We start from the raw sequence: 19,645 nt of genomic DNA, 5'->3' as shown, positions 1-19,645 counted from the left end.
GAAGATGTAGGAATCAGGAATTTAATCTACCTCATGACTAGCAGACAGAAAGCCAGGTTTGAACCCTGACCACCAACATTAGCAAAGTACCAGCCTTAACCCACTAAGCCATCAGGAAAAAACGGGATGGGAAGCTTGATTAGAGCAGGTCTATCTTTCTTTTTAAACCATCAACACAAGAATTTAACGTTAAGAAAGATGTAGGAAGCGAATACAGATGTAAGTAGCACAAGTTGAACCCCCATTGTAAATAGCAGGAAAATAGCAGGATTTGAACCATGATCCCACCACCAGCGAGATACCAACATTAACCCATTGAACCATCGGTGAGGACAGACTCGGAAGCTTATTTAGAGCAGGTCTATCTTTCTTTTCAACCCATTAAAAAAAAATATATATCCCTAAAGAAAAATGTAGGAAGTGAATCGTGATCGTGACTGGCAGGCAGAAAGCAGGATTCGAACCCTGAACCCCACCAAAAGCACAACACCTGATTTAACCCACTGGACCATCAGAGAAGACAGGCCAGGAAGTTTGGTCTATCTACCTTTAAACCATCAACACACGCATATAACGCTAAAGAAAGATTTAGGAAGCAGAAACATAACCGACATCGCAATTAGCAGGATTCAAACCCTGATCCTTACCATCAGCGAGGCACCAGCCTTAATCTGATGAACCATGGAAGAGATCAGACTGGGATGCATGTTTAGATGAGGCACAAGCCTTAAAACACACTGCTGAAAAGCATGTGTGCTTTTTGGAGGGTTCATACTTTGTTTCATGTCAGCGCAGTAAGAAAGAAGGCATGTAGGACTGGCTTTGAAACCTTATCACCAGCGTGGACTATATTAAGGACCATGTTCAGGCACAAGCCTTAACCCACTGAGCTACCACAGAAGTGATTTTTTTTTTTTTTTTTGGTGGGGTTATCTTTCATTAAAGACCAGGAAATCAAGAAATTAATCTAACACAGAAAGGACAGAATTGAAATGTTTTCAGAGGGGACAAGGTCCAGAAGTTTTATTAACCAACACAGCAACCACCAGCTCGACCAGGAATCAAACTCTCAAACTCATCCTTGTTGGGACCCTGACATTAACCCACTAGGCTATCACATCCATCCGTCCGTCCGTCCGTCCGTCCATCCATCCATCCATCCATCCATCCATCCATCCATCTATCCATCTATCTATCTATCTATCTATCTATCTATCTATCTATCTATCTATCTATCTATCTATCTATCTATCTATCTTATATGATGTGAGGTCCAGTTAACAGATAAAACAAGTAGAAGTAATAACTACTTTTTACTTTAGTACATGTCTGAGCCAAAACTTCTTTACTTTCACTTGAGTAAAAAAGTATAATCAGTACTTCAACTTTTACCCGAGTATTTTAAAACATGAGGATCTGTACTTTTACTTAAGTAAAGGATGTGTGTACTTTTGCCACCTCTGCTATACTATACAGGTTTTATGCGCTTAGTATACGTTAAGGAGGTTCAAGAGAAACTCAGCAGTCCATTTTATTTGATCAGAATCCTGAACTGGCATCTGAGAGTCTCACTACCAGTATATTACAAAAGATACACAGTAAAATACATGTCCTGTATATTCTTTTGGATGGAAATGTTTTGTTTGCTCTACTGTAGCCTCTATTGTACCATTCTACAGTATTCTAACTTATAATACACTATAATATGCTATAGCATGCTGTGCGAAAATAACTTATGTCCTGATAATTGTAATAAACGTACTGTATATAATACCTATATAATCTACTATATTATACCATACAATAGCTATTTCCTTGCTACATCTTTATTACAAAACCTTCCCACTAAATCAATAAAAAGTGTCCTGGCAAGAAATAATAAAGAATAATATAATGGACAAGAGAAAATAAGACACAAAGGAATTATCAAGGCCTTTATTAAAAAAATTAAGGATTTGTTTAATTAATCCTTTAGAGATGCCATGGCAAGGAATCAATTCCTGTGTGTTTCTAAAGTGCACAATCAATGGTCTTTATTTTAAAGTGTTATTTATCATACAGCTTGTGTATCGCCATGATGACATCCCGATCCTCAAATCCCACATCCCTGTTCCCCCAACCATCCACGTCGAGTTCACAGTTTAAAAGCCACAGTCAGAGATTTCAGAGTAAAAAAGGTGTTTCCTCAGTGTAGGAGAAAGAACATAACAGGAATGACATCGTCCTCTGAAACATGTATTAATCAAACTCAGGGAGGCGATGCAAGCTGACATGAACATAAACAAACAACAACATTTGAAAATTCATTATAAATGCTCACAAAAACCTCTCACAGTCAATAAACCATTAATCATACTTTCGGTGCAAAAAATCTGCATAACCCGAGGAATAAATTCAAAAGGCAACTTTCATTAATTTTAAATGCAACTTATATATGGTTTTTAGTTGATGATTTTAAGTAATGATAGATGGAGCTTGAGAAGTGTTGAAAATGTGCATAAAAACCAAAAGCAAGGAATTTACTGATATACACCAGAGGTCAGTAGAACATTGTGAGGAGAAAGGTTGTATAAGGTGTATATATATCCGTATCCAATTTATATATATATATATATATATATATATATATATATATATATATATATATATATATATATATATATATCAACCATAAAACCAAGCACCACCCCTACAGACACACACCACCAGCCCACCAGTTGGAGTTTGGAGACCCCTGATATATACCATTACCGGCTTTATAGAATAGCAAATTAGCAATAATACCAGTACTGATCTCATTATGCCTGTAAAGTCTTGTTGGAAATTAACTATATTAGAATCTCAAAATAAAATAAAAAGTGTTAATATTTCTGTCATTTTTTAAAGATAGATTTCAATATAATGGTGCATTTCCATTTCTTCCTAAACGTATTATTAATACAAACCTTTGCACTGTATATACAATTTTGAATATACTTTATAGCACATTCTTATAAAAACAAAATTGTTGGATCTACAGTCCCAACATTATACTGTAAGTTTATTACCTATAAGATTATAAGTACATTTTCAATGTGTAGCAAAAATCTACTTTACAAATCTCTGATCGTGGCTTAATACTGATTAATGTATATTTAGTACTTACAATCACCAACAGTTTTCCTTAAAAGCATTCGGAAGAAAACGCTAATACTGTAAAAGTCTAAAAGTCGCTGTGTTGATGATAATAATCAGGGATGGTCTGAATACCTTTAGATAATCGTTTGCATATTGTAGAAGCTTGAAGGCGTATTTACTGAATTAGCAGCAGAACTTGTGCATCTGTATGCTCTGTAGGATATACAGTATAGATTACTAATGCATTACCTAAAGATGTTATTGTAAGTGCCTTCACTATTTGTGCGTATTGGTTGTGATGCTGATGTCCATATGATCGGTGAATTCATTGGTTTAAATTGACGCCTCGTGATTTTCAGGGTTCACTACTGAGCTCTACTACTTTGCAAAGCTGCTCGCAAAATATACACGTCTTAAACGTCAAACAATCTGGGATTAATGCTTTACCGTCTCATAGGTTTTCAATGAAAGTGAGTGTTTGACTCATTAGGAAGATCAACACCTGGATGCACTAAGATCATATATGAAATCGCGAGACATTGTTTTATGTTTGTATTTTTACATTTGTTCAAGCAAGAAGATTTCCTTCAACAGCAAGAAAACAGCTATAACACAGGGGCGAATGAATCGGTGTGCATATTTTTGTCCTTGCTATTTGATTTTTATTCAGAGTTGCCCGGAAAAACCCTCCTCTATATAGAGCATTGAAAAAACTAAAGTCATTGGAGGGAACAATCCTTCAATAAACAGTTGACTCATGGTCTATAAAGAATTTATAAAGATGAAAACCTTTCATAAAGTTGCCATTTTTAAACCTAAGATATCATTCCTATGTGATACAAGGACACCATATCTCTCAGCCATTTGTAGTACAACTTGCTGAGGGCACCAAAAACCCCATATGCTAAATTGTAAATTGCTATCAGAGATTAATAACAATATACTCTTAGCTAGCTAATTATATTGCCAGTACGCTAGTATATTATGCTAGCTACAACTTTTTAGGCTAGTCTGTTTTTTAGGCAAACAAATGTAGGGCAGGGGCTCATACTTCATTTATTATTCATCCACCCCTGCTATTATTTTAGAGTCTGCTTACATTTGCTGTTGATTGTGCTCTTTTGGTTCAGTGGGTTGCTGGATGATACTTAACCGTGTGTCTGCAGGATGTCCATTTTATCGCAGTGCATCTGGGTATTGAGAAAAAAATGGTGTTAACACTGCTGTTATTAAGCTCTCGATCCGTATCCAAATTATTCCCATTCTTGCTGGTGTATATTCATTTGCTCAAGGTCATAAATTGTAAGAGAACGGCAATAGTGTGCATTGATTTCCACCTGGTGCTCCGGTTCCTATTTCTTTTAGCACGTTCAGCACTTTCAGAGGGCAACACCAAGACTGTGTAAACATGAAGTTGTAGCAAAAAACAAAACAAAACAACAACTTCTTTTTAGTCCATGGCAGAGGTTGTGTCTGTCTCTGAATCAAGAATTATGAACAGGAATTAAAAACGACATTCAATTTTGGCTTAAATTTTGAGGCAGAACTTCCCAGGCGATACATGGATCTGATTGGCGACTAGAACTTAACTTTCTTGCATATTCCAAAGGATATCAGTTCCATAGACAGGCAAGATTTAGCTGATCCTGAACATGATATCTGCTTACCTTTGTTTAGTTTTTTTTACATTGATTAATTTGGTAAATACGTTTATTGAAATCAACTGATAAACGACACATTCCAAGCAGGTTAAAGAGCCTCGCTCTAGGCTTTGATTGTAGGTTTTATGGAACTCCTATAATTTGTAATCTGATTACCAACTTAGAAGATTAACCCCTGAGACACCACTAATTCAAACCCACAGTTAGTCGAACTGGAACATTAGCCAAGGACTACTGCATCCACCCAGACTATAGATGGTGATTTTAGCACTTGAGATGCTTCTTACTAGACATGTCATTCCAAATCCTGTGCATTTCCTCCGGCGAGATCTGGTGAACAGTAATGACTCTGCGGTAGCGGCAGAGGCTATAGCTCATCTTCCAGTGGTTAAAGCCACTGTTCTGGATTGGGTGGACCCCCAGCTTGCGCAAACACATACCCACGTACACGTCCTCCAAGTAAATGAGGCGCGTATGGAGGGACGTTTTATAAATCAGCTCTGCCATGTCACCAGAGAACACGTATCCTGTCCCAGAACAGAAAGGGGGGTACTTGTTCTCGGGGTACAAGTCTCTGGACATGTACCATTTGCTGTGAATGTCTCGAATAGGACCTCCGTTTATGACGTGGCCTGTGAAAAAACGCTGCCTGGGCTGAACGTTGGGTCTTAGCAGGTTCAGCACAAGGTTGTCCATGTTAACGAATATGTCGCTGTCAGTCTTCATGACGTACTTGGCGTCAGGACAGTGTGTGGCCACCCAGCGCATTCCCATCAGCGTCTTTAGTGTAAGGTTTTGGTAGGAATCGTCAAAATCCTCGACGATGATGTCGCGGAAAATCTGGCTCTCCTGCTCCACCATCTGGTTGAGGACCGGCTCAGAGTTGTGCCCAAGCAGAAAAAGTGTGACTATGCGAACATCACTGTACATGCTCTCATCTCCCCAGGTCTCACGGATGGCCTGCCTGGCGTCGAACTCCTTGTGATTGGTGCTGATGAGGATTAGCAGAAATGGTGGGTTGCCTTCGCATTTCTTCGGTTCATTGATCAGGTACTGGAATGTGTGTGGATTGAGCGTACGTGTCCGGATGTTGCTGAATGTTGAATTTTTCGTCAATCTCTGCGGCTGCTTGCGAATGGGGATAGACATGTGGCCAACGTAGGAGGTGTTGGGCCGGGTGCCGCTGAAGTACCACAAAGCGCTGGCCCAGCACAACACCGTAAGCAGGTACAGACATGACACTTTGGAGATCATATTAGCACAGCTGTCAGAATGATTTTTTGAAGGTCATTGCTCCAGTCTCGGGACTTCTCTCTCTGAGCAGTGAGTCAATTCGTAAAATGTAGGCACTGTAAAAAACAACACTGTGTTTAAGGCCATGGTGACCTTCCTCAGTCATTCGTTTTTTAACACCATGTTAAATTTCAACAACTTGCTTATATGTTTTTAAAACCTCACATTCATCGATACATTTTCATCCCATCTGCTGGGCTCTCTCTGCCTCTATCATCTCTGCAGTGTGTCGGTTCCCCCAGGGATCGGACAGGACAGGAGAGGTGGATGACAAAGACCTGGATCTCTAAACAAATCCGAGTGCTGCAGAGCTTCCTGTACAGTTGAACAGCTTTTCGATGCAGAGCACACCGATGCCGTGACGCAGCATGCATTCAGAAATCCGATCCACGAAGTCTGGCTTCAGTTCTCTCGCTTTGTCCTTGTTCTTGGCAACCACCGAGCCTGCAGAAGGCTAAGAAATAAGGAAACATACATTATGTTGGGGGCAAAACAGAGAACAGAGAATGAGGAAAAGTGCAGGTCTTAATGCAGCGCATGCTTTAACAGGGAATCGATGAGACAAATTTCACACTCAGACTTAAAATGAAACACAGTAAGCATTAAGGATGAAGATCCCAGAAGATCAGTTCCTCTCTATACATTTTCACTATACATTTAGATAGTAAATACCATGGTTTCTGCTGTAAGAAGAACCAAGAGGTTCAAATGTGAAAGGCTGCAGGTGTCCATGAAAAAGGATCTCTCTGTGTTGCTTTGTAATGCAGTTGAGTCGAAGGTTATAGGATTTAACAGGGCAGTACTCACCCTTCGCTTTTTTCCATCTACAGTATGTGTCTCTTTCTCAGTTCTTTCTGAGTTATATGGATAATCGCCATCGCACTCACGTGTGTGTGTGTGTGTGTGTGTGTGTGTGTGTGTGTGTGTGTGTGTGTGTGTGTGTGTGTGTGTGTGTGTGTGTGTTTGTGTTTAACGTTTTACAACTCTCTCCATATACATACCGGTTTAATACAAAAAAAACTTACCTTAATAATTATACAAAATACACAAACTCTCACACACACACTCAGTCTTTGTCCTTTTTTCTTTCTCTGTCTTCCTTCCCAGTATATTGCTCCTGCAGCACACTGCAGCAAAAAGGTCACCTCGGGACGTTTGCTAAATTACAGGACGACCGCTAAGCGACGGTTAAAGCGAGACATTCCTCTCCAAACACACATATCACACACATATACACAGAATGGCATGACTTCATCTTTCATTTACATCAATGCTATTTGGTAGACATCCAGAGCAGCATACAATTATCTCATTCCTACTACAGTGTTACCACTGAGCCACACTTCCTCTTTAGTAGCTTGCATTTCTCATGTTTCAATCTCCGTGGTGTCAAATCAGGTCTTATAGTGGGGAAGACTTCATGATATCATGAGCTTTTAGAAAGGTTTGGTTAATGCTCACACACAGAGATGTGGAGGAAACTGATGAAGCTGAATAAACCTAGGTGAACACAGGAAGTAGTAATAGTAGTAATAATAATAATAATAATAATAATCTCAAAATATTTTCTTTTTTTACATTTTTTTGCAATAGTTAATTTTCTTTTTAATTGTTTGATCAATGATGAAAAAACATTCGGCTAAACGTATTACTGTACAGAATAAAGATTAAATTCACTGTATGACACCATCATTGTCGATTTCCTTTTCACGGTGGGGAGTTTAACTGAATTGCAATGCCTTTTAAAAAAAAAAAAAAAAAATCAGATCCTCATGTTTTTAAGTTTCAGAGATATAACATATATTCACCCCGCACCAAACATTACAGACAAGATTTACAGATTCGCACCGGTGCATCCGCATTACCGATTTTATGCCTCGATTCGAAGTTGGCATTTGTATCGTGATGCATCCTTTTGAACATATTTGCATCAGTAAATAGCAATTTATTACTATAGAATTATTAGTAGATGCGCTAAACTTTTATTATTTAGAAAGTGACCAATAATTTGACCAATATTTGATATGTAGGTTGATTTCTCCTCGTTGTACTGTTAAATATGAGGTATCACAACACTAAAGAGAGCGAGGCTTGTCCTGAGAGTCACGTAGGATACAAATTAACATGGCAGAGGTAGAGCTGTAACTTCCTGGAGACTGACTCTGGTTTTATTTCATTTGCCTGTTTGTCAAAGAGGCATACGCTAGTGTTTATGATTTGCTGTCTGTCTGAACCAAAGAAATATAAGTGAACTATCTGTATCAAATTGCTTAGCATTACATTAAATCGTATCGTGTAGAATTAAATCGGAATCGGATTGTAAAGGGGGTGAATCGTATCACATCGCATCAGTAGCTGCTTCATATGTATCTTTAATGTATAGTATCATCGGCTATGCATCGAATCGCATTCGCCTCAGTTATGGAGATGCACATTCCTATTACGTATAAAGATTACACTAGCCAAGAAATCTCTGAATATGAACAAAATGACATGTTTATCTCCCAGACGATTAATCGTCTGCAAGAGTAAAAGAGTCTCCCGTCTCCTCCACTGATCAGTCAGTACATTTATTCAGAAACCGCTTTTAGAGAAGTCTTTTGCACTGACGTTACAAACTCAAAGTGCTGCGAGAGAAATCCATCAGGGATTGAAAAGCCTCTGCAGAGCAATTTTACTCAAATCAACTTCATTTAAATAGCACTTTGATCCTGTTTATTGTTATAAGCAAAATACACTCATTACTTCTTGAACACAGTTTGCTGCATGTGCAGGTTGTGTAAGTTTCATGTATAAGACTTCATAAAATATTTTTTTTTCCAGTGGAAAACTTGTTAAACTTCAGTTGAAGGTTGAAGAAATCTTTAAAGTATGCAAATACTAGCTATAAATATCAATATGGACAAAAGTATTGGGAATCCTGACTTCTTCAGCCATACTGAGTTCGGATTTTTTCCCTTACTGTTAGCCAAACGCTGAATGGACAAATTTATAGAGAATGTCTTCGAATGTGGGAGCATTCAAGGAGACCCAAAATTGTTCCAGAATTCTAATACACTTGTGCACAAAGCCAGCTCCAGAAACATATGCTTTAGATGGTTGGAGTGGAAGAACTCCTGCTGTAGAGCCCCAACCCTATTAAACACCTTCGGGAGGAATTAGAAAACTGCCTGCACTCCAGGCCTGACTTTTTTTTTTTATCTCCACAGCTCTCGACAAGCACACTCTTCCCTTTAGTGAAAGGATATTATACCAGGCAACTGAATTAAATGTGGAATGAGGTGTTCAAAAAGGACGTACAAATCTTATGGTCAGATGCCCAAAAACAAATGGTTGTTTCTGTGATGATTTAACTCCATGTTGTACAGTAAATGTACAGATTTTCACTGATAATTGCTCCGCCGGTCGTAAATCTTTGTGCTACTAAGTTTATAAACAAACTCTTGGCAATTTAGCCACACTCCTGCTCACTTTCCATTATATCTCACTCAGGTCTGTTGAAGTAAATCCTGGCTGTAATGAGAAAAACCCCTGAGGCTGAGGGTGAATGATGAAGGCTGTAACAGTGGTGATGGATGATGAGTTCATGACGTCCTCTCATATAAAGCCGCAGGGCTTCAAATGGACTAACAATTACATCACACTCTTGACACCAAGACTACATCTTTCTTCTTCTTTTGAGTCTTTCTTTCTTTCTTTCTTTCTTACTCTCACTCCAGCTCACACTTTCTCCATCTGTGTCACCTCACATCATGATAAAAACAGAACTGGTTTTAGGGATTTTAATGCGGAACATCTCGTTTTTGTGGTGCACAAGTGACTTACAAGCGAGGTAGAATATAAAGCAGCAGTTAAAGGAAAGTTAATGTTTAGCCATAAATAAAACATACACAATTTTGTTTCTTAGCATATATGCAGCCAATAAGCTAAGACATTTGTTAGCTTAAGACTGCAGCTTAGCTATAAGTTTTAAAGTCTACACAAATGCTAAGTTTGGCTCTCGATGTTCGCCTTGTATACTGTACGCTTTTAAAAGGAAATAACCCTTAAATTAGAGTACATTATAATCCAGACAAGAGAAATGACAGCAATTGTCCTGAGCTGATGTGACTCAACTTGGTTAGCACAATGGTTTAGCATAAAAAAAACAAATAAAATGAATATTTAAATACAAGCTGAACTACACAATCATATCTGTACACCGTATCTGATGCTAGCTTGGGGTGATGCTTTAGTTTACTATATTTCCTTTTAGGCTCTTTTCTTTTATGGATAACAATGTGTATAATAATGTAGCATGTAATGCTAAGTAATGCTAATCTATAATAATAATCTTACTTATGACTGTTTTTTTTCCACAATTGTTCCATCATGTGTAAATTGTGTACTTTAAATATCAATTATGGTTTTTTCCTACTTTTTTGTGATGTTACGGAGCTCTATGCTGTGTTTACTTGTATACAGATATATAAGAATGAAACTAAAGTGCGTTGATGACAAATGCAAAAATGTGAAGTTGTTTTACTTCACACACACACACACACACACACACACACACACACACACACCCATGAAAAATTTAAAGGATCAATGCAACGCAAATATGTTTACTGCCAGCAATGCAAATATATGAAGCATTTTTCGATTAACTACAGATGGACGAATACTTTGGATACATGGTCGTTCTATTGGTCGCTGGATTGCATCAGAAGAGCCTGGACTGTAATTGAAAAAACCCAAAAACAGCATTGACACTCAAGCACCTAATGAAATAACCCTGATGCACCGAGCCACGAGGCGAACGTGTTAGTTGAGTGCCATGAATTAATGAGCTATAAGATATACGCGTTCAACGTCAAACACCTTGAAGGCGTTCAGGAGATTAAAATGAGGAAAAACGATTGATCGCGCTGCGCAGCCGAGTGATTCATACGCTATGATGTAATGCAGTCTTTCAGTTTCAGATCCAAGTCGAGAAATGAGCATAAAATTGCTGTAACAAAAATGGCGGAAAATTGAGCAGTAAGACAATTTCACACCATTTTTTGATTCATTGTTGCCTCAGCAACGCTCCAAGCAATAACCTTTCACTCAAATTTGATGGATTCTCTGATTCTGATTGGTTAAAAAATGTTGATTATTATTTAATACAATCATTATATCTGAAGTCATTCTAGCTACAAGACAAATTGTAACTTGATATTTATGCACTCATTTTAAAAATTTTCGTTTCTGGAGTACACAGAAACATACACAGGAGTAAAAACTAATAAACTAATAAAACTTTCAAAGATTTATACTAAATCACCATGTCGTAGACATTCCACAGCACTATACTGTATGAATTAGCAATGGCAAACTGTTGTGGTAGAAGAGAAATAAAGAACTTTAGGATGAGCTGTTATTGGAAAAGAAAGAATTTCATGTGGATGTGTTTATTTCCTCAGGATTTTTAAATATATATGTATTTTTCTAACTAATATACTGCTGCTTTCCTGGTGAGAGGATTAAAATACCATGCTTTCACCCATGTGTCCCGGATTTAATTCCCAGGCAGGGAACCAACCCAGACATCAGGGTTTGCACAGGTTGGATCAATTTCTGGGGTTGTGTTAGGAAGTGCATCCGATGTAAAACCTGTTCCAATTTAAATATGTGGAGCAACAATGTGCTGTAGTGAAACACTAACACAAGCAACTAAAGGAAAATAATAATTGCCTTTCATCGTTACTATATACCTTTTTATCTATTAACACAATACGGACAAGATATTTGACAAAAGTGGACACCTGACTGTAAGATTCGTATGTCCTCTTTGAACATGCCATTCCACATTTATCTTCCATTTACTGTAAAATAACATCCACTCTTCAAAAAGGCTGTTCCACTAGATGTTGGAGTGAGAAGATCGGTGCTCATTCAGCCACTATAGCAGGGCTCTCAAGATCTTCCACTTCAACCCATGGAAACCAGATCTCTCTTTCTCTCTCGCTTTCTCAATCTGTCTGTCTGTCTGTCTATCTATCTATCTATCTATCTATCTATCTATCTATCTATCTATCTATCTATCTATCTATCTATCTATCTATCTATCTATTTAGCTAGCTAGCTAGCTAGATACAGAGTAATCACCATGCACTTTACTGATTATTTCAGATGTATTAAAAGTATACCAAAAAACACACACTGACATTCTGTTTCTCTTCTTTCTCTACTGTCTTGTTTCACCAGCTCCCAGGAGAGTTGTTCTATTTACACAGAACCTGAGCACACACTCTGCTGAAAACTCCATCCTGAGAAAAGCTGAGAGAGGAGAAGAACCTCGGTGTTTACATTCAGAAAATGTGGAACAAACCAGTGACCCTGTTTGAAAAGATTTTCCCCGTAACACAACAAGCTGCAGTTTTATTTTGTGGCTTATTAACTTCAACAGAAAGAAATATTACAGTATGAAATGCAACTTTAACGGATTAAAAAGTATGATGTTATTTTCTTTATTTTTTTAAATGATAATCCTCACGTGCTTTTATTGTAAAATCATTATCTTCATGGTGGTAACAGTAACTTCACTGTTCCTGCACACCTCCAAGTGTTTTATCACCTCACCCAAGTGGAAATCATGTCTGCTTCCTCCCAGCAAATGTTTTTATTTCTTTTAGTTCCATATTTTCTGCTTGTGCAGACACTCTTATTGCTCACTTTTGGCAGTTTAAACGCAGCCCTGAGCTCGTGGACATTTTTCACAGCAATCTAATCTGATTACTCTTCATCCTGGAACTGAATTGCATCCAATGTTTTCTTGAAATACACAGTCTCATTACGTACATTTAGTGTAGTTCCTCAACAGGGCATTGGAATAGATTGCGCTGAATAATGTATATATAATTACCTTTTGTGGACAAAAGTTTGTGGTCACCTAACAATACGTACTTTTAGAAAAGTTACCATTTCACATTCACTCCCAATTTACTGTTATAATAATCTTCTGGGAAGATGTTCTACTAGATTTTGTGGTGTGCTTGTGGTGATTTGTGTTCAATTAGCTTGAGGTCAGAGCTCTATAGCCGGAGATTGTAAACTCCAACCCGTGGAAAGCATATCTTCATGGAGTTGGCTGGTTTGGATCTACTAGTTCAAGTAAAGGGAAAATTATATGCTACCACATCCAAAGACACCCTATACAATTGTGCTTCAAAAAGTTTGGGTAGGAACCAGAGATGGCTGAAAAAGTCCCAATACTTTTGTCCTAATAATCTATCAGGACATCAGATATATGAGGTCCTGAACATCCAGTAAGTACATGCAGAGAATAAATATAACACATTCGGATGAGGACATTTCCTTTATTATTTTGCCATTTAATGCAGTAATATATATATATATATATATATATATATATATATATATATATATATATATATATATATATATATATATACACTGCTTTAGGGGCAATAACCGCTGTCCTCTTTACATGTACTGTCCTCTGTCCACTTGCAGTCTTCTCCTTACATGTACGGATATTAGAGGAAATAATGATTAATTTCACAAATATTACACTGTAAAATGTATTAAAAGCACAAATAAATTGGCGTGAACCGTCAAACAAGCCCAGGCCTCATTTCAAGTGTTTACGCCAAACAGAACTATCATTTGTCTCCTCAGTAAACCAGTAACCTACAGGCTCCCAAACTAGCAAATCATCCACCAAATAGACACCAATTATGCTGTTCGTTTGATTACAATGAAGATATTACGCCCCGTTTAGACTGAAAAAAGTGTGCATTTCAACAAACTCTATGATACACTATATGGAAAAAATATCTCACTTTCCCAGCCATATGTGTTTCCTCCACATGCTGTTCTCAAAGAAGCTGAAGGCACACAGATGAATCGGACGTCTTTGGATTCGGTAGTATGACATTTTCCATTCACTTGAACTAGGAGACCCAAACCTGTTTTCCAGCATGACAATAGCCCAAAGCAAACTCCATGAAGATATGCTTTGCATGGTTTGGAGAGAAGGATCTCCTGCTATAGATCTTTAATCTTAACCCTACTGAATACCTTCAGGATGAATGTGAACGCTGACTGGACCCCAGACCTTTTCACCTTCTCACCTACATCAGTACCTGACTTTACTAACAGCCTTGTGTCTCAATTAGCACAAGCAAACTACAAAATCTGGTGGAACATTTTCCTAGAGGAGTGGAGGGAAGAGCAAATTGGGACTAAATGTGGAATGTGATTCTCAAAAAGCACATAACATTCTTATGAGCAGGTGTCCGCAAACTTTTGGCAATATAGTGTATTTTACCCCAATTCATTTTTTACTTAGCACAAGATTTTCTGTGCTAAAACGAATGCAGAACACGATATAATGCACACGTCTTAGTGTGAGCTGTTTGAACATCCCTTTTAACTTTTAGTCTCCATTTGCTCCTATAATAACCTCCACTTTCCTGGGAAGATGTTCTAATAGATTTTGAAGTGAGCTTGTGGAGATTTGAGCTCATTTAGAAACAAGGTAAAGTATTAGTAAAGTCAGGTACTGATGTAGGTGAGAAGGTGAGGAGGCCTGGGGTGCAGTCAGCATTCACATTCATCCCAAAGTTGTTCAGTAGGATTGATGTAAGAGCTCTATAGCAGGAGATCTTTTACTGGAAACCTCTGTAAATATATCTTCATGGAGCTGGCTTTGTGCACATGGGGTATTGTAATGCTGGAACAGGTTCAGGATGCTGCTGCTTCCAACGACATTCTATATCATTGTTTGCCTCCAACTTTGCGCTAACAGAGGAAGAGAGAAATAAATAAATAAAAGGAAGCTCGTCAAGAAACTGAGTCCATGCTTCATGTACAGAGCTGTGACCTCCTTCCACTTGCACACAGTGCTACAGAGAATCCAGATCTCTTTGGGGTTTTAATTAGCAGGCTTTCCATTAAAGGCTGAACTGTTCATAAATGAAATCTTCTCTCCGCTATTAAATTACACGAATGAGTATGTGTAAAACAAAAGCACAAACGCTTTCTAAATACATTTGCATTTGTCAGTCAAAAACCAGGCCGCTATGAAATGTGTTTTCTAACTTAATAATTTATCATCAGCCATTACATCAGATTTAAAACCATGATGAAACCAAATGAAACCATAAACAAACCCACATCAAGGCCACTGATAAAACAATTTACATTACATCGTCGATTATTTAAAGCCCCTGATTTAAGCAATAAAACGACATCTAAAGTTGAAAGTTTGTCTTTTAAAACAATCATTCATTTATACAACATAAAAAACAAAGCGAAAATACAGACATCCTCAAGAAAAACCTGTAAAAACCACCGTGCTCAGGACCTCAGTCTGGACCTCAGCTGATAGATTTACCTTCCTACATGACATGTCCTAGAGTGAACATCTTAAGAGTGGCCCAGCGCGAGCCTTGAATAGAACCCTATTAAACATCTCTGGAGAGACCTGAAAGTGGTTCTCCACTGGTTCTCCCTATACAACGTGACCAGGCGTGAAAGGATTTGTCATGAAGAATGACAGAAATCCTCTAATCCATGTGTGCACAGCTTGTTGTGTCATAAAAAGACCATAAAAGACTGGGCTGTAAATGTTGCCAAAGATTCTATTTTCAGACATTTCTAAAATTCTGTTTTCATACTGTCATTATGGGGTATTGAGTGTAGAAAAAGGGGAAAAATATCAATTTAAACAGTTGTGGTATCAGTCTGCAACATAACAACATAAAAAAAAAGTGAAGAAGGTCGGAATACTTTCTGAATACACTGCACTGTGGCTTTGCTTCTAGAGATGAAAATATTACATTAGGTGTATAAATAAGGAAGGAATAGCACATGTATTGTTTAACTCGCTTACTCAGCAAAACTTCCAATGCTGAACTAACAAGAGTGTTTAAACACACACACACACACACACACACACACACACACACACACACACACACACACACACACACACACACAATACTAAATAAAACAAGGGTGTTGAGTGTAGGTGTTGAATTAAGGCCCAAAGTCTTTGTTTATGGCCAGTTGGTGTTAATTAAGTATTGATTCAGCATTCAGACCTGTCACAACAAAAAAATCCTAATTAAATTTATTTTATTTCTGAGAAAATAAAATTTTACATGCGGATCAATAAATCGTGAAAAAATATAAAGAAAGTGTGTTTTTAGAAATTGTGGGAAAATAAATGAGCTGTGTGAAATATTACTATAGGAATGTGAACATGAACACAATGTAATAAATGAATCTTGTAGGGAAAAAATACAGGCATAAAGCAAATCATAATAAAAAAAACAACCAGGCAAAAGAAAACATGAACAGAAAATGTGGTGTTAATCGGAAAAAGAAATCAGGATTGTAACATAAGGAAAAAAAACCAAAATAAATAGGGAGAAAAATCACTTCTGCACGTTTTGGCGAATCTTGTTAACATAAATCCTATTAAACTGAAAAAATGAACACAGGGTACATGTGAGAAATGAACAAACAAAAAAAAACAATAATAACAAAGCAATAGTGCGAAAAATCAGAGGAAGGTGATTGTGAGAAGTTACATAAAAAAACAGAGAAAGAAAAAAAAACAGAAAAAAACAATTATGTAAAAGGAAAATCACAATTGAGAAATGAAAACACATACAGACGATGGGAAATGTTGAAAAACGAGTTCTGGAAGGGAATAAAAAAAAGTGTAGGAAAGTCTGTGTTTATTTACTTTGTTCAAGTTTCAAAATTCTATTAATTTAGATCTATTTCATTATTATTATTATACAGCAGGGGGCAGATAGATAGATAGATAGATAGATAGATAGATAGATAGATAGATAGATAGATAGATAGATAGATAGATAGAGTGTGTACTGTATAAATCAGTGTATCTGGTGCGCTCTCCCGCTTTTCTGCGTTTTTATTTTCAATGTGCGTCTCTGCGGCCAAATTTGCGCCTCGGTGCTGTTTAGCGTCAGATCTCTGATAACCGGACTGATAACCGGACTGATAACCGGACGGGCAGAGGGGGGTAAAAGGGCTCACAGCCACACATCAATACTGAGAAACAAACTGCGGAACTGCTGACGGAAGCAGATCCTGGACTACTCTCATTGACGTGTCCAGGGACCAACAGTCCACTGACCCACACAGTGCACTGACCGACAGTCCAGACTGAACCTCCGCAATAACATTTACTCATTTAGAAGTGTTTTAATTGAACCGATTTCATTTTAAGTCGGAAAAACGCAGTGATTAAAACAACAGAACAAAACACTTGCATCAATCAGACTATTCACATGAATAATTTCGTCAGAAGAGCATTAATATAGATTATTTATATATAAGTAAACATTTTATTATTATTATTATTATTATTATTATTATTATTATTATTATTATTATTATTATTATTAAGAATGGCTCTAACCATCATCTGCCATCTGCTGTATCACCGCTTCACAAAGGACACAAAGACTCCGAAAACCCCGAAATCCGCATTTCCTGGGAATACAGGAGAAATGTAGAGAGAGATCCAGATCCAGAGAGCAGGAGGAAGCAGGAGAAAGCAGGAGAAAGCAGGAGGAAGCAGGAGGAAGCAGGAGGAAATATCAGAGAGAGATTATGGACGTACCCTGTGTTCTGCGTGTCCGGTGTCCGGTGGCGTGTAAGATGCTGGCGGTTGACCCGCGCAGTGCAGAGCTCAGTGATGAAGGAGCTGTTGTCCAATCAGAGCCATGATCAGGAGTAGAGCAGGAACAGCGCCACCCTGCGGCCAGTCTTTAAACAGCATGAGCAAACAGTTTACTCATAGTTGATCTGTTTCTCCAATCACACATACACAGGATGAGCAAAAGTATGTGGACACACGACGATCACACCCTTCATGCGAACAAATTGTGTGCTTCTAGATTTGGGTGAGAAAGGTAACACACAGATGTGATGTTCAGGTGTCCTAGGATTAGGGAGGTGGTAGCTCAGTGGTTAAGTTGCTGGAAATCTGATCAGAAGGTCATGAGTTGAAGTCACTGCAGGGCCCTTGAGCAAGGCCCTTAACCCTTAACTGCTCAATTATACAAATTAGATATCTGTAATTCGCTCTTACATGAATGTAAAAGTGATGGGTGCGTCCACATACTTTTGGCCATATAGGATATGTGGACACATGACCTTCATCCAAAACAAATTGTGTGCTTCCAGATTTGGGTGTGAAAAATATCCCTCATAGGTGTGATGGTCAGGTATCCACGTGTGCTATATGGTCAAAAGTATGAGGACACTGCACAATTGCATCCATATGTGATTCTTTTCCAAAGCACACATTTATATAGAGTGTCTTTATATGCTAAAAAATCGCATTTTATCTGTACTAAAACTTGTCCAAACCTGTTCCAGCATGATGTCACTGTGCTCAAAATTAGTGTGTGCTAAGGTTGGAATAGAAGACCTTGAATGTCCTGTGAAAAGCTTCGATCTTAACCACATTGAACGCCTGGAACACCTCTTCATCTGACCTGATCTCAGCAAAGTTGAGTGATCACAATCCCCACACCTATGCTTCAAAATCGAGTGGAATGCCTTTCCAGAAGATTGGAGTTTATTATAACAGTAATGAGGCTAAATCTAGAATGGAGTAACATGCTAAGTGTGATAATTAGGTCTCGAAGTGCCTTTATTAGTGTTATTTCATGTGAATATACGTCCAAAATTAGAATCTAATTAACATCTAATTTACATAGTATCTCCTTACATATCTCCTGCATATATATATATATATATATATATATATATATAAAATTAACTGAAAAACCCACAAATACAAATATTTCATTTTTTTTTTTTTTTATTCAACAGTGCGTAAGCAATAAAATTGAATTAATGAATCTCTAACCAGCCTGAAAGAAGGGACCTGCTGATGGTCCTTTAAAACAGGGCAAGAAAATAGAATCACCTAAATTTGTAAAGAAAATAAAAGACAATCTGCAAAATTACATACAAGAAAAAATACAAGGACTAAAATGTAGGAAATATAGTTATACAGCAAAACAAAAGAAGAAAAACAAAATAAGCATAATATATTCCATTTTTTTTGTGCACACCAGGTGCATTATATAAAGCTTCTTAAAAGATTTGCAATTGTGCAGAAAAGCAACACTGAATTATTGTAAACTGAGTACAAAAGATTAGTAAATGATTGCACGCCTCTCTCCATGAACAGATGTAAGGAAATATTCGGGATATTTTGTAAGCATAAAAAAAAAAAAATAGGCTGTATGGCTGTAGTTAAACACGAAACCTTAAAGTTCATCATCATCATCATCGTAATATCTGTTCCGTTTAATTTGTTCTTCTACAGACAGCGATTGCAGATCGTCTCCCCACAGGCAGCTGGCAGCTTTGGAGTTAGAATAATCAATGCACGAATTCTCCAGTGTTTTCTTGTTTTCTGACACCTCTTTAGTCTCCATTCCAAAATCCATTAGGTCATCCAGCAGAGTGGCCGAGGGTTTTGTGCTGCTTTCCTCCCTGGGAAAAAAGCTTGTGCTCTCACCGAAGCC

The 19,645-nt window shown here is 37.7% G+C and overlaps 1 protein-coding gene across 3 annotated transcripts; it reads right to left on the bottom strand.

Moving 5' to 3' along the window:
• Positions 1 to 2,636: 2,636 nt before the first annotated feature.
• b3galt1a (UDP-Gal:betaGlcNAc beta 1,3-galactosyltransferase, polypeptide 1a) lies at positions 2,637 to 17,813 on the bottom strand. 3 transcript variants are annotated; one of them, XM_046857247.1, is made up of 3 exons: positions 17,722 to 17,813; positions 6,237 to 6,525; positions 2,637 to 6,127 (listed from the first exon to the last, which is right to left on the bottom strand). In XM_046857247.1, exon 3 carries the CDS (start codon positions 6,030 to 6,032, stop codon positions 5,043 to 5,045), a length of 990 nt encoding a protein of 329 aa, XP_046713203.1. In that variant the 5' UTR covers positions 6,033 to 6,127; positions 6,237 to 6,525; positions 17,722 to 17,813; the 3' UTR covers positions 2,637 to 5,042. The 3 variants fall into 3 exon arrangements, with proteins under 3 accessions (XP_046713203.1, XP_046713223.1, XP_046713214.1); XM_046857267.1 differs by lacking the exon at positions 17,722 to 17,813 and adding an exon at positions 17,518 to 17,679; XM_046857258.1 differs by having other exon boundaries at positions 2,637 to 6,525.
• Between the last annotated feature and the right edge of the window lie 1,832 nt (positions 17,814 to 19,645).

Source organism: Silurus meridionalis, chromosome 1, assembly GCF_014805685.1.
Source record: "Silurus meridionalis isolate SWU-2019-XX chromosome 1, ASM1480568v1, whole genome shotgun sequence".
Lineage (NCBI taxonomy): Eukaryota > Metazoa > Chordata > Actinopteri > Siluriformes > Siluridae > Silurus > Silurus meridionalis.
This window is presented reverse-complemented; position numbering and strand designations above follow the sequence as displayed.